This window comes from Daphnia carinata, chromosome 5 (assembly GCF_022539665.2).
Source record: "Daphnia carinata strain CSIRO-1 chromosome 5, CSIRO_AGI_Dcar_HiC_V3, whole genome shotgun sequence".
NCBI classification, from domain to species: domain Eukaryota; kingdom Metazoa; phylum Arthropoda; class Branchiopoda; order Diplostraca; family Daphniidae; genus Daphnia; species Daphnia carinata.
Window position 1 is genome coordinate 3,530,111 of NC_081335.1, and position 11,635 is coordinate 3,541,745.

General features: G+C 39.5%; 3 protein-coding genes across 3 annotated transcripts; 2 read left to right on the forward strand and 1 right to left on the reverse strand.

The window, feature by feature from the left end:
- The first annotated feature begins 2,359 nt into the window (after positions 1 to 2,359).
- On the forward strand, positions 2,360 to 6,755 carry LOC130696573 (peroxidase-like). Its single transcript, XM_057519656.2, has 16 exons — positions 2,360 to 2,478; positions 2,903 to 3,589; positions 3,652 to 3,931; positions 3,999 to 4,219; positions 4,275 to 4,320; positions 4,422 to 4,517; positions 4,580 to 4,611; positions 4,679 to 4,875; positions 4,929 to 5,157; positions 5,222 to 5,567; positions 5,626 to 5,782; positions 5,850 to 5,934; positions 5,999 to 6,087; positions 6,147 to 6,345; positions 6,417 to 6,519; positions 6,586 to 6,755. Exons 2-16 carry the CDS (start codon positions 2,914 to 2,916, stop codon positions 6,695 to 6,697), a joined length of 2,868 nt encoding a protein of 955 aa, XP_057375639.1. The 5' UTR covers positions 2,360 to 2,478; positions 2,903 to 2,913; the 3' UTR covers positions 6,698 to 6,755.
- A 129-nt stretch (positions 6,756 to 6,884) lies between these two features.
- On the reverse strand, positions 6,885 to 8,914 carry LOC130697070 (ionotropic receptor 93a-like). The gene is made up of 9 exons (XM_057520179.2): positions 8,718 to 8,914; positions 8,544 to 8,647; positions 8,386 to 8,467; positions 8,166 to 8,324; positions 7,954 to 8,107; positions 7,673 to 7,893; positions 7,494 to 7,619; positions 7,288 to 7,436; positions 6,885 to 7,223 (listed from the first exon to the last, which is right to left on the reverse strand). The coding sequence occupies exons 1-9, from the start codon at positions 8,841 to 8,843 to the stop codon at positions 6,947 to 6,949; spliced, it is 1,398 nt and encodes a 465-aa protein (XP_057376162.1). The 5' UTR covers positions 8,844 to 8,914; the 3' UTR covers positions 6,885 to 6,946.
- Positions 8,915 to 9,778: 864 nt separating this feature from the next.
- LOC130697069 (uncharacterized) lies at positions 9,779 to 11,571 on the forward strand. The gene is made up of 6 exons (XM_057520178.2): positions 9,779 to 10,283; positions 10,421 to 10,549; positions 10,634 to 10,736; positions 10,874 to 10,956; positions 11,035 to 11,155; positions 11,213 to 11,571. Exons 1-6 carry the CDS (start codon positions 9,855 to 9,857, stop codon positions 11,359 to 11,361), a joined length of 1,014 nt encoding a protein of 337 aa, XP_057376161.1. The 5' UTR covers positions 9,779 to 9,854; the 3' UTR covers positions 11,362 to 11,571.
- The last annotated feature ends 64 nt before the right edge of the window (positions 11,572 to 11,635 follow it).

The following is an 11,635-nucleotide window of genomic DNA, read 5'->3' on the forward strand; positions in this document are numbered from 1 at the left end:
CCATTTGTATGCGGGCCGCATACCACGCCATATGATTAAAGCCGAAGGGCACGAACTTGTACAGTAAACAAGTAATTTATTATTCAAAGAACGAAAATAATAATTAACACTAAAAAAGGTTCGCGTTACCTAAACTTTGTCAGTACAATCCATTGCCACATAGTGTCATGCTTTCAGCTGATTTAGGGTGGCTGTCGATCTGAACGCTGAGCTGTACGTCGTAGAATTGTTTGGTCTGTTGAACTGAGAAAGCCATTTTGGGCTCCTGCAAATATTTAAATGAAAAATATGTAAACCTTTTGGGCATTTATATCCCAAGGGAGCGATTTCGTACGAAGGAAAGATGCAGCTTAAGAAAATTCCAAGGCCACAATTTTTCTTACCCATCCCTATAGATTAGAAACCTTTCGCAATTATGCTAATCGGCAACAATGGCGCTTGCAACATTCTAGAAGCATTTTTCTGAGATTATGCATGTATTTTAAAATTTGATTTCAGACTCCAAACATTAGAAAGCCTTGCTCCAATTCAGGTGTTTAAAAATATTTGGCTTCTTTTGTCAGTGGCTAATAAAGTAGTAGGTACACTGTACGTTAAATAAAGCTGTACAGCTGAAATGTTGCAAGGCACCAGATCGGTTTTAGGGTAAGAACAATTGCAAATAAATCTTATACAACACATGCACTTTTTTGGGTAACTTTGTTCAGATTGCAAATATAGCTAGGGGGATTTTGGAAATTGTACTCCCCATTAAACAATTCTTTTTTCCAAATTCGAACTGAGAACGGTTGTGGTGGAATGACGGCGCCAAGTGTTCTGCTCCAAAAAGTGCTAATGGTGTGCATTGCTTTTAAAAAGAAAAATATAATATCGACATTAAGCTTTCCATTGACTAAAACGCGTCTTTACACGGCTGAGCACATGGTTGATAAACACAACGTTCTACGAAGAAGAAGCCGAAGACAATAGAAATCAAGATCACAAATGGGCGCGATAATGCGGTGGGAACTGGGAATCCCATCGGGTAGTCTCCATTGGTGCCTAAGAGGAGAAAGTTTTTTTCCCCCAAGAAAAAGGTAAAAGTAAATCGCAATAATAATCCCAGCCAATTATTTTTGACTATTCAGAAAGGAAAAAGCAAATATTATTCAGTAATAAAAATAGATTAAAATTTTTTTTTTTTAATTTACAATATTTGGCAACCTGTTACGTACTCCATCCTGAATATACCCACTGTGTAATTCAGTCCTTCTGTAAATTCATTGAATATACACTGTATTCAACTGTGTAATCATCGATTAAAAATTAAAAGACACATCCTTTTACAAAATTAAGTGTTCATTAAGTTTCATAAACACAATTTATTTGCCTTTGATTAAGTGTACATATCCAAAGTGCATTTTTTCCCGGCGTCAGCTGTGACTTGGCATACGTCACTCACCGCACGATATACTACAGGTGAAAAATTCGAAACTGATGAGGAGAAAGAAACTTCCTTCTTTTTACCTTGAGCTACCGTAGCTCTCTCCAATAATATCACCGTGTTGTATTGAAATCTATTTCTTATTGTGCAACGCCTTACATTTTGTCCCAAAGAGAATGTTCTTCTAATTAGGAGCCAAACACACATTTGCAACACTGAAACGAGGAGACATACTTCGCTGAAGTAAGTACTTTGACAATTAACCAGCTTTCTCTAATGATATCAATCACCGTCAACCTAAATCTCCATAGCCACGTGGAGTGAAGCAATCGGTAGTTCCCCAAAAACACGTAGCAGGCCCCCTTTTGCCGTTTTTGAAACACAAAATCCAATAAACCGTAATTGTTTTTCTCTTTATGGGCAGCTCAGTTGCAAAATCGTGCAGCAAGGTGATAGTTATAGCCAGCCCTTTTCCCCTTGAAAAAAAAAAATGCAATCAACCTATAAAAGGTTTCCAAAATGATCCAATATAAAAGTGAATTCTATATCAAAGCTCGATAGAGCGATCTGCCCATTGAAACAACTTGTCCCACGTGTTTTCAGGTATGGCCTATAACGATAACTAGATTTCCATTGTCATGGCCTATCGAATACGGTTTCCGTTCCGGATTTCAAAGGGCCGACATCTGCCCGCATGGCGGTTTTCTTGACTATGTCATATAAAGTAAAATCACGAAAACACTCGTCCGTATCTATTCTATTCTGAGAAAGGGAAATAGAATCTCGCCTTTTTTCTTATTCGCTCTCCTTGTTCCATTCGTTTCGTGACACCCCCTTCTATATACCTCCGGTGCTGTGCAAAAGCCTCTCTGCGTATATAGAGCCAGGTATAAATACAAAAGGCAGAACCCTGTTCAGAGTAGAGCTCATTTAATAGTGGAAACCCGTCGTGTTTACTGGCAACACGCACACCTCCCGCTCTTTCCAATTACTACTCGTTTTGTAGATAATTAGTGTTACCACCAGTTCTAAGGAAAGGAGATTCAAACGGGCAGGTATTATTGGGCATCATTTTAGGAGTAGATTTCATTTGAAATTCTAACTTGAATATTTAATTCTTTTTAGTTTATTCTGATTAATTAGTTACATACATTTAAACGAGTGGGGAACTTTCATTCTTTGAAATTATTATTGGGTCGAACAAAATCAACATTCAGTCGTTACCACAATGGGTTTTTTCTACTTTCTCTGGATGTTTTGGTTGGACGTGTAAACTGATATCAATAGATTTTCTAAATATTTTATTCTGCCCGTTTCCGAGCCTTTGGGCTTGGTGGTTAGTCCCATGGCCATTTTAGGGTGGGAATTTTCATATTACTGGTGAAACTTGATCCAAACTAAGCTATTAACAATAAGCACACAAATTCATTGTTTCATGAAATCCTCGTGAAATTTTACTGCATTTCTATCCAAAAACAGAATCGAAGACCATGTCGCGATGGATCATCATATCCACCTTAACGTGTCTAATTGCTGCTGTCACTGCTAGCGACAATAAAGAGACACCAAAAGAAATTACCAACAGCAGCGAGCGTGTCCGACGTCAATTTCAATCGTGGGGGCCCTCGTCATTAGACGACGACTCGTTCCATCCATTCGCACAAGATGACTTTGTTGAGTACGATCCTTCAGGCCTCGGATTTGAGATCAAGAAGCCTCCGCTCTTTTTCGATGTTATCGACGAGCAATCAGGAGCATTTAAACCAGCTCCTCACGTCTCCACAAAGCCACCATCATACCCTGAATCAAAACAAAATTACTACAGTCCATACGCTGAACCACATCGACCAACTTTAAGTTCATCAAACGATCCTATCCGTAAAACAATTTATCCAAACAATTACGCCACCATTTCACAGCCAGAATGGAAACCTGTATCGATACCAGAAACGTATCCTAAAAGACAACCTGCCTATCCCACTGTTCCACATAAATTAAGCGAAACATATTCACCATACTGTCCGAAAATGGCTGGATACGAATCCAAATGTCGACATGCCAAAGATTGTGCCATCTGGTACGATCTCGTACTGACTCTTCCTGGAGCAGCCTGCAAATTATCAAATGGATATCCAGGAATCTGCTGCCCGGATATTCCCTATAATGGTACAAACACACAAGAATTTAAACTAATAATCATAATTTCCATCATATTATGTCGTTCACAGGTCGCAGTACAGGATCACTTAAACAAGAGACCAAGAAAATCGTGAAACTGGAACGTCAGTGTATTGATATCTACTCTGTAAACGCAGCTGCCCACGCCGGAGAGTTCCAGTTGAAGTTAATGGAGGAAACCGAGCGGCTTCTTCGCACAAACAATGTTACAGTGAGACCCAGATCATCCACCTACAATCATTTGCAGTTGTTTCAAACAACAACCGAAGCACAACGACTCAGCCGTGGAGCTTTAATTGCTATTGAAACCACCATGGAACTCGGCAAAAGGTTTGTACTTTCGAATACGTTCCAGCAACACACTTTAGTATAACATACAAATGTTTCATGACAACAGATTTAAATTGACGCCGGACCAGACGGCGTTTGGATTAAGCCAATTCAAATTACGAGATACAATTTTGTCGAATACGTGTCCTGCGGATCCCATCTGCGATCGCAAAACTCTTCGTTCACCCTTCCGGACGATCGATGGCTCTTGTAATAACATTAAGAATCCCTCCTGGGGCAAGTCGATGACCCAATTCGAACGGGCTACTGTCCCAGCTTATGCTGATGGTAATCATTCTTGATGTTTACTTGATGTAGATTTTACCAAGGTATCATTTAATAGGTGTTTGGCAACCTAGGGTATCGCAGAGAGGTGGTCAACTTCCTAGGTGATGTCTTGTTGCAACACAAATCATTCATTTCGCTAACCGTTTGAAAGAACTAATATTTATTGTACCATTCGTTTCAATTTTCTTAACGTTTGTTACAGTCCCCGATTGGTTTCTATATCCGTTGTTCTCGACAAGGATTCTCCAAGCCAAGTGAATACCCATTGGGTCATGCAATACGGACAATTTGTCGTCCAGTAAAAAACAAGCCATAAATTAAAAATTTGGTCTAAATTTAATATAAACCTTTTTTTTTCAGCGATTTGGCCTTTACAACTCTCTTCCGGTCGCGTAAGACTGTTAACTATAAGGCTAATCAATGAGATTTGAATTTGACTCATTTCGCTTTTGCGTTTAGAGGCCAACACGGACATTCAGTGCTGCACGGATGGAGGGAAGTTCTTGCCCAACCCGGAACTGTTTCATCCGCAATGCCTTCCCATTGAGATTCCAATCGACGATCCGTTTTACACGAAATTCGGCCAACGTTGCATGAACTTTGTGCGATCCTCTCCCGCACCCAGATCCGATTGCAGCCTCGGTCCCGCAGAACAGGTCAGCCCATGTTCTTCATTTGTTTCACTCGAAATAATCCATTTCTCTTGCAGATGAATGGCAACACTCACTTTCTGGATCTATCGAACGTGTACGGCTCGGACGTAAACACAGCCGAGTCATTACGGACGTTCGAGAAAGGCCATTTGAAAGTAACTCGACGTAGAGGACATCACGAATTAGACTTACTTCCAGCTGATAACGCAACCCAATTGAACTGTGCCTTGTCCAAAGCTGTTTCCGGCATTCCTCCACCACCTGAAGTCCGATGTTTCAAAGCGGGTAGCTATTCAAATTATGTTTTAGAAAAGCAGTCTTTCTAAATCGATTGAGCTTTAACGTTAAGGCGATATACGACCTAATCAGACTCCCAATTTGGGTGCAACCCAAACCATTTTCTTGCGTGAACACAACCGACTTGCGGCTGAGCTTTCCCATTTGAATCCGCATTGGGATGACGAACGTCTTTATCAAGAGGCTAGACGCATTCTAATCGCTCAAATGCAGCACATCGCTTACAACGAATGGCTGCCAGTTATTGTTGGAAGAGAGAAAATGCAAGAACTCGGTCTGTTGCCATTACAGCACGGTTTCAGCAACGATTATGATGCCAACGTGAATCCAGGCATTCTGAACGAATTTTCGGCTGCAAGCTGCCGTTTCGGTCATTCGCTTATTCAAGGAAAACAAGAGTGGGTTTCATTGAATGTGATTTAAAAACATCAGGAGCTTGATTGTTTTGCTTTTCAGTTTAACCAACCTCAGGAGAAAGAAGGAATCTCGTATTTTGTTACGTCAGCATTTTTTGAAAACGCAAACACTCTACACGCCCGGCAATCTCGACAAGTTTCTCACAGGTTTGGCTGCACAACCCAGCCAAGATTTCGACAATTATTTCACTGAAGAAGTATGCAAATGAAATATTCAACATCTCATTCAAACGAAGTAATTCATTTGTTTTCAATCATTTTTAGGTTACCAATCATTTGTTCGAAGAGGAAGGCAAAGGTTTCGGTTTGGATTTGGTATCGCTCAATATCCAACGTGGTCGTGATCGCGGTATTATTTAATGTTGCCTCAAACACAAAAGTTTTTTTTTTTAATGTTCCACATTTGCATACAGGTATTCCAGGATACAATACTTTGCGTGCATTGTGCGGACTCCGTCGTGCAACAAATTTCAAAGATCTGCTCGATGTGATTTCCCCAGCGGTAGAGGAACACATTATTTTTTACTTTCCAATAATTTAATTTAAACAGGTATTACGTAGATTGTGGAACGTTTCGAGCTCCTCTACGACACGGTGGATGATATTGATCTGTTTATCGGAGGCATTTCCGAGAGCAAAGTTGAAGGCGCTTCTGTTGGCCCTACGTTCCAGTGCATGGTAGCCGATCAGTTCTTAAGACTGAAACGGGGTGATCGCTATTTCTACGATCTTGGTGGACAGTCTGGCTCATTCACCGAAGGTATTTTGAAATCAATTTCCGTGTATTATGCTTTATTTATACTCTAAGGGGGTAATTTGTTTATTATTTAGAGCAATTGTATGAAATTCGACAGACAAGTTTTGCCCGTCTAATTTGCGACAACAGCCATGTCCAGCACACTCAACCATTGGTTTTCAAACTGGAATCTGCCCAGTACGTATTGATTTGCTTATTTGTTCACAAAGTTTTTTTGAGCTCATTGATTTTTGTAAACTTTAGAAATCCAGTTGTGAGTTGCGAATCGTCTTCTATTCCTCGTGTAAATCTTCTTGCGTGGCAAGAAGGTCTTCGAAAGCCTTACGATACCCCATACAAGAAGATCTCGTATTAAATTTTTTAAATTTTAAAGCCAAAGCTCAGTGTAGATCACGTGCTATAAATATTTTTATGCTAACGGTTTGGATAAATATGTATGATTATACATTAAACACAGGTGACATGAAATTCATTAATGTTCGTAACTGCATCATTTTGTTTTCAAATATTGAACGTGCTGTAGCAAGAGGCTTGGCTCAACGCTTGCTCGTGAACTAGCAACACCTTGATTGCGACTATTTGATGAGTATTAATTTCAAAAAATTCAAACGCCACCCCATCGATTTTGAACAATAATTGCGTTTGTGGCGCGGCGGAATTTTTTGATTCGTTTCAAATGCATCATCATTTCTAGAAAAAACACAAACAATGACGACCCAATTCCAATGCCCAATAGTGCAAATGCACTGGAGAGATCTAACAACGTCAAAGCAGTTCTTTCCTTGCGTAATTCGGCTTTAGCTATCATACATTTGTCTACATTCGGTGTGTACTGCTTTAACCAGTAAGCAAGTAATCCATTTTCCCACAAATACTGCAATCTGTCGAACACCAAATACAGCCCATTATCGTTAGAAATCTAAACTTCTGGTTCCCGATCCATACTCGTAATTGATGATCCAGTTGTGTCGACCACCTTTAGGTAAACCCAAAGAATAGTATTCGATAAAAGGAATTGGATCAGACATGGTCATCCGACAATTGGTGTGGCTTTTCATATCGATGGCCATGAAGTATTTGACGATAAAACGATTCTTGAAAAAAGAAAGCAAACCAATAAAAAACTATAACAATCATAAACTTTCACTCACCGTAAAATACGAAGCTCCTGCTTCCAAAACATTTTTAAAGCCTTCCAGATTGCTACGTTTTACAAGAAACTGTGGATGGTCACGAAGCGAATCGCCAATGATTTTCTTCGGGCCAGAAGTGGCTTCCTGAATGATCACGATTTTTCAAAGTGCTGTTTAATCAATTGATATTTTTATACCAAAAACATGCGAGCTTTTCCCAGTTCGAAATCCACCGTCATCTGTGTGTCGTGACTGGCTGCCAATTCGGCCAGTGTGTTCACGATCGGCTTGAGCTTCGGCACAGTCAGGTAAGACGTCAAAGTTGTTGTGTAAGCATTTACCAGAACCACCATGGTCAAGCACCACATTCCTAACAAGAGGCGGAATGAAAGTTTTTCTTTTGTTGAAACGGAATTGCCTTTTGAAGAAAAAGAGAAATCATTTCATTGTAAAGTGATGCAAATAAAGGCGAATTTACCTTGTCCAGTAATGACAGTGATGGCGTAAACTGCGTGATCGCTCATTGTTTGCATAAAAATAGTCAACTTGAAGATGTATTGATGATTGAAATGCGTTAAAAAAGCCATGCAAATAATTAGTGCGACTGTCGAGACAACAAAGAGTAACCAAACCTAGTGAAATTAAAAGGTAATCAATATTATTTATTTAATCGGTAAAAGGTGTGCATACTGTCGCAGAGAAAGGTCTTATGCAAGCCATAAGGTTGCTTTCCATTTCCGGCCACGGCTGTAAAAGATGATAATCCTCGACCCCAAGATGAATTGAGAAATCAATTAGCAACGCAAGTGCGGGTGTGATGACAAAGGTAAAGGGGATGATGTCGACTTCCTGTTAAAATAAATTTATTTATTATTAAAAAGATGAATGTATTCGTTTTCGAAAGATAGACTTGTTTCTGTATTTGTCTGATGAGTGATGGAACTAATCCGAATTTGACTCGATCGTCATTACTTGCAGGTACGTAAATTAATCTGAAATTTGAATTCCGAAACTGAACAACATCGTTTTCATCATTTTGTTTGAAATAGAAAAAAACAACAAACTCACTCCATCTGGAAATGCTCCGACACCCAACGAACAACATCGCTGCAGATTCCAGAATACGAATAGTTCCCCGACTTTGTTTTTGTGGCTGAAAGACATGGTGAAAACTAGATTGCAAAAAGGTAAAATCTCATAGATGCACAGATGCCAATTAAAGCTATCGTTAAGTGAAAATACGTTAAAGGCAGAAGCTCGTAGCTGACGACCTTGGAGCAATTGCCTCTCTACATGCACCACTTTGCTACTGTTCACATTTGAATTTAACAACACAATCCCTAATAAGATGGAAAGTAAACACAACATCGTCAACGTGAAAGCCTTCAAATGTTGACTTCTCCGTCCAGCAAGTAAATGAACAAATTTCAGGTAAGTCGGTAAAGCCTCTTATGTTTTCCTCGTGAACTGGCATATTGTAACAGTGAGCGTTGGGCACAGTCGGCGAAGACTTGAGCTCAAGATCTTTTGTTTAACTTATTCAGTTGGTAGAGAATCGATGTTCTAGAAAATCTATGGAGTTACAGAATTTACAACTGTTTGTGCAAGTAAGATCCAATTTCTGAAAAACTTAACTTGCAAAGACGTGCCCACACTAAGATAGCTCACATTCGTACAACCTTTTGATGCTATTCCTGCTCTGTTTTTCTTCGTGTACTTTTGCTGTTTTAGGTGAACATTGACGCTGTAAAACTTCGTTGTTGACCCATTTCGTCTCTGGATGTCAGCAGCATACGCTGTTGTTGTTGAATGAGACAACAAATCGAAGCTTCAGTTGACAAGCAGTGGATTTGAGTTCGATAAACATCAGAAATAAGTTTACACGATTGCCAATGAAAGCAACTTGAGCTCGCGGTTCCACAGTTTACAACAACAGGCGTTTATTAAGGTATGTGACGCGCTTGTTGCGTTTTCGTTGTTAAGAACTGTAACTAACTTTACCTGACGTTCAATGTATGCTGTTGTATTATTATTTGTTTAATACTGAAAATATTTCATTATAGGCGCCGTTTAGTTTTTAACTGGTTTTTTTAAGACAAATATCTTATCGCCACTATAGACGATCTTTCAAAGGGCAATCAGTTTGCTTTTGATTGACATTCTTAACGTCTTTAAGGAAAAAAAAAATCCCCTAGGGTTTCACTCAGCAACCCTTACATGGGGGCGTAACAAACACGATGGTTTGAGGCCCATTAAATCGCGTGATTAGATTGTAGAAGTTCATCCCAAACACTGACTTACCGTGGATAAATGAATGCTGTCGCAGCAGCCACAGTAGTACAAGCTGTAATTTCGGCCTGGTAAGGTGGTCAGGTAAAAATGAAAGGCATTCAGTTATTTTTAACCGTTGTTGTTATTGCCTCTTGCTGGGCTGCTCTTAATCCAACATCAAGACAACAGCAAGAAATAGAAGAACATTTTCTTCCCCTTCATTTGTCAAAGATTGATCCTCTTTCAGCTAGAGCCTTGATGAGCAACGACTTTGAGAGTGGTTTCATAGATCCTTGGTACGATGCTTCACCGTCGAATGTCCATTGGGTTGTCGAAGATTTTGCTGCTCCAAACGAAGCCAACAATCCGGCTCCTACGCCATCGTTTGGCACCAAGTACCTGCGAGCAACTCGAAACGCTAACCTGAATTCCGGCCTTCTCATTTTACGCACGTTAAAATTCACTGCCCTTCCCGCTGATCAGATCTCGATCAGTTTCTGGATTCGTTCAAAGTACACTGGACAGAACACTTTAGACGTAGGCGCACGATAATTTTTGTGTATAGGCCTACGACCTAATTTTATATGTTTGCATAGTTGGCTATAAAGATTGACGGAGCCTATCTGTACAGTTTTTACTCTATTGAACCACAAAAATCGATTTTTATTATTTAGCTTGTTCTCGACAACGGCGGAACGGAGAGTACTTTATATTCATGGTCGAGTTACTCTACATCAGTGAATTTCGAATGGCGAAAATCAGTTCCTGTTCCCATCCCTGTTGACGCAGCGACTGACGTGACGGTAAGCCTTACCACAAAAGTTCCATAGATTCAAATAATTCAAAACACAGTCGTGTTCAGATTTATATGATGAGTTTTGTTTTAGCTGATATTTTACGCCTACTGTGGTGGTAACCCAGAGGATGCCATCGCTATCGACGACATCGTTTTCGAATCAAGCAACGTTCCTGCAACCACCCCTGTCTCTGGTATTAAAAAACATTTATGCAAACACTTTCTTTAATACTGGTGTTTTACTAATAAAAATTTGTGCCATGAAGATTACAATATTTTTTAAGTAAAGAAGGTTAAAATCAGATGTTCTTTATCGTTATTATTCTTGTAGATGACTGCCAAGACTTTTTACAAGGCAACACTAGCGTGCCTTGCTGGAACCTGGAAGGGAAATGCTACTGCTTTTCGACAATCGTGAGTTCCCATCTGAGTTTTACCCAATATTCCTGATACTTGAGTTCTTAAAAAAAATTGTAAATATTTAATTTCAAGACAACCGAAAACTGGGGAGAGACAGAGAAATTCTGCAAAGATGGTGGCATGAATTTGTTATCAATCGAAACACAAGAAGAGAATCAACTTATCTACAATCATTGGCTGGCTAACCCAGAAGGTAATCTATTCAACCTGAGTTTTTCGCAATCCAAATTAACAAAAACTTTATATCTAGCCATTAACAAACGTACTTACTGGACATCTGGACGCTATTGTCCAGAAACAGAGTGGCTATGGATTTGGAGTTATGAGAGCGATGGTAGAAATTGTCAGCAGCAATCTCAGTTCAATTACATCAACTGGGCCGAAAACGAACCTACTTGATTGTGTTACCAATCACCTTTTTGCAACACAGATTTTATGCTGTCGTTACGGCTTATGGTCTCATTTAACGACAACGGGAGATGGTTCGACATGGAAACAACACTGGGATACAGTCATGCTTTCATATGTGAATCTACATAATTATAGAAAGCCATTGTGTCTTCTTTCTTGTTCTATTATTCCAAGTTGAGCGAAGAAGGCGTTGTTGATATTCCCCAATGCATGTAGATATAAATAATACATTAAGCATCTTATGCTACATTTTCATTCTTCG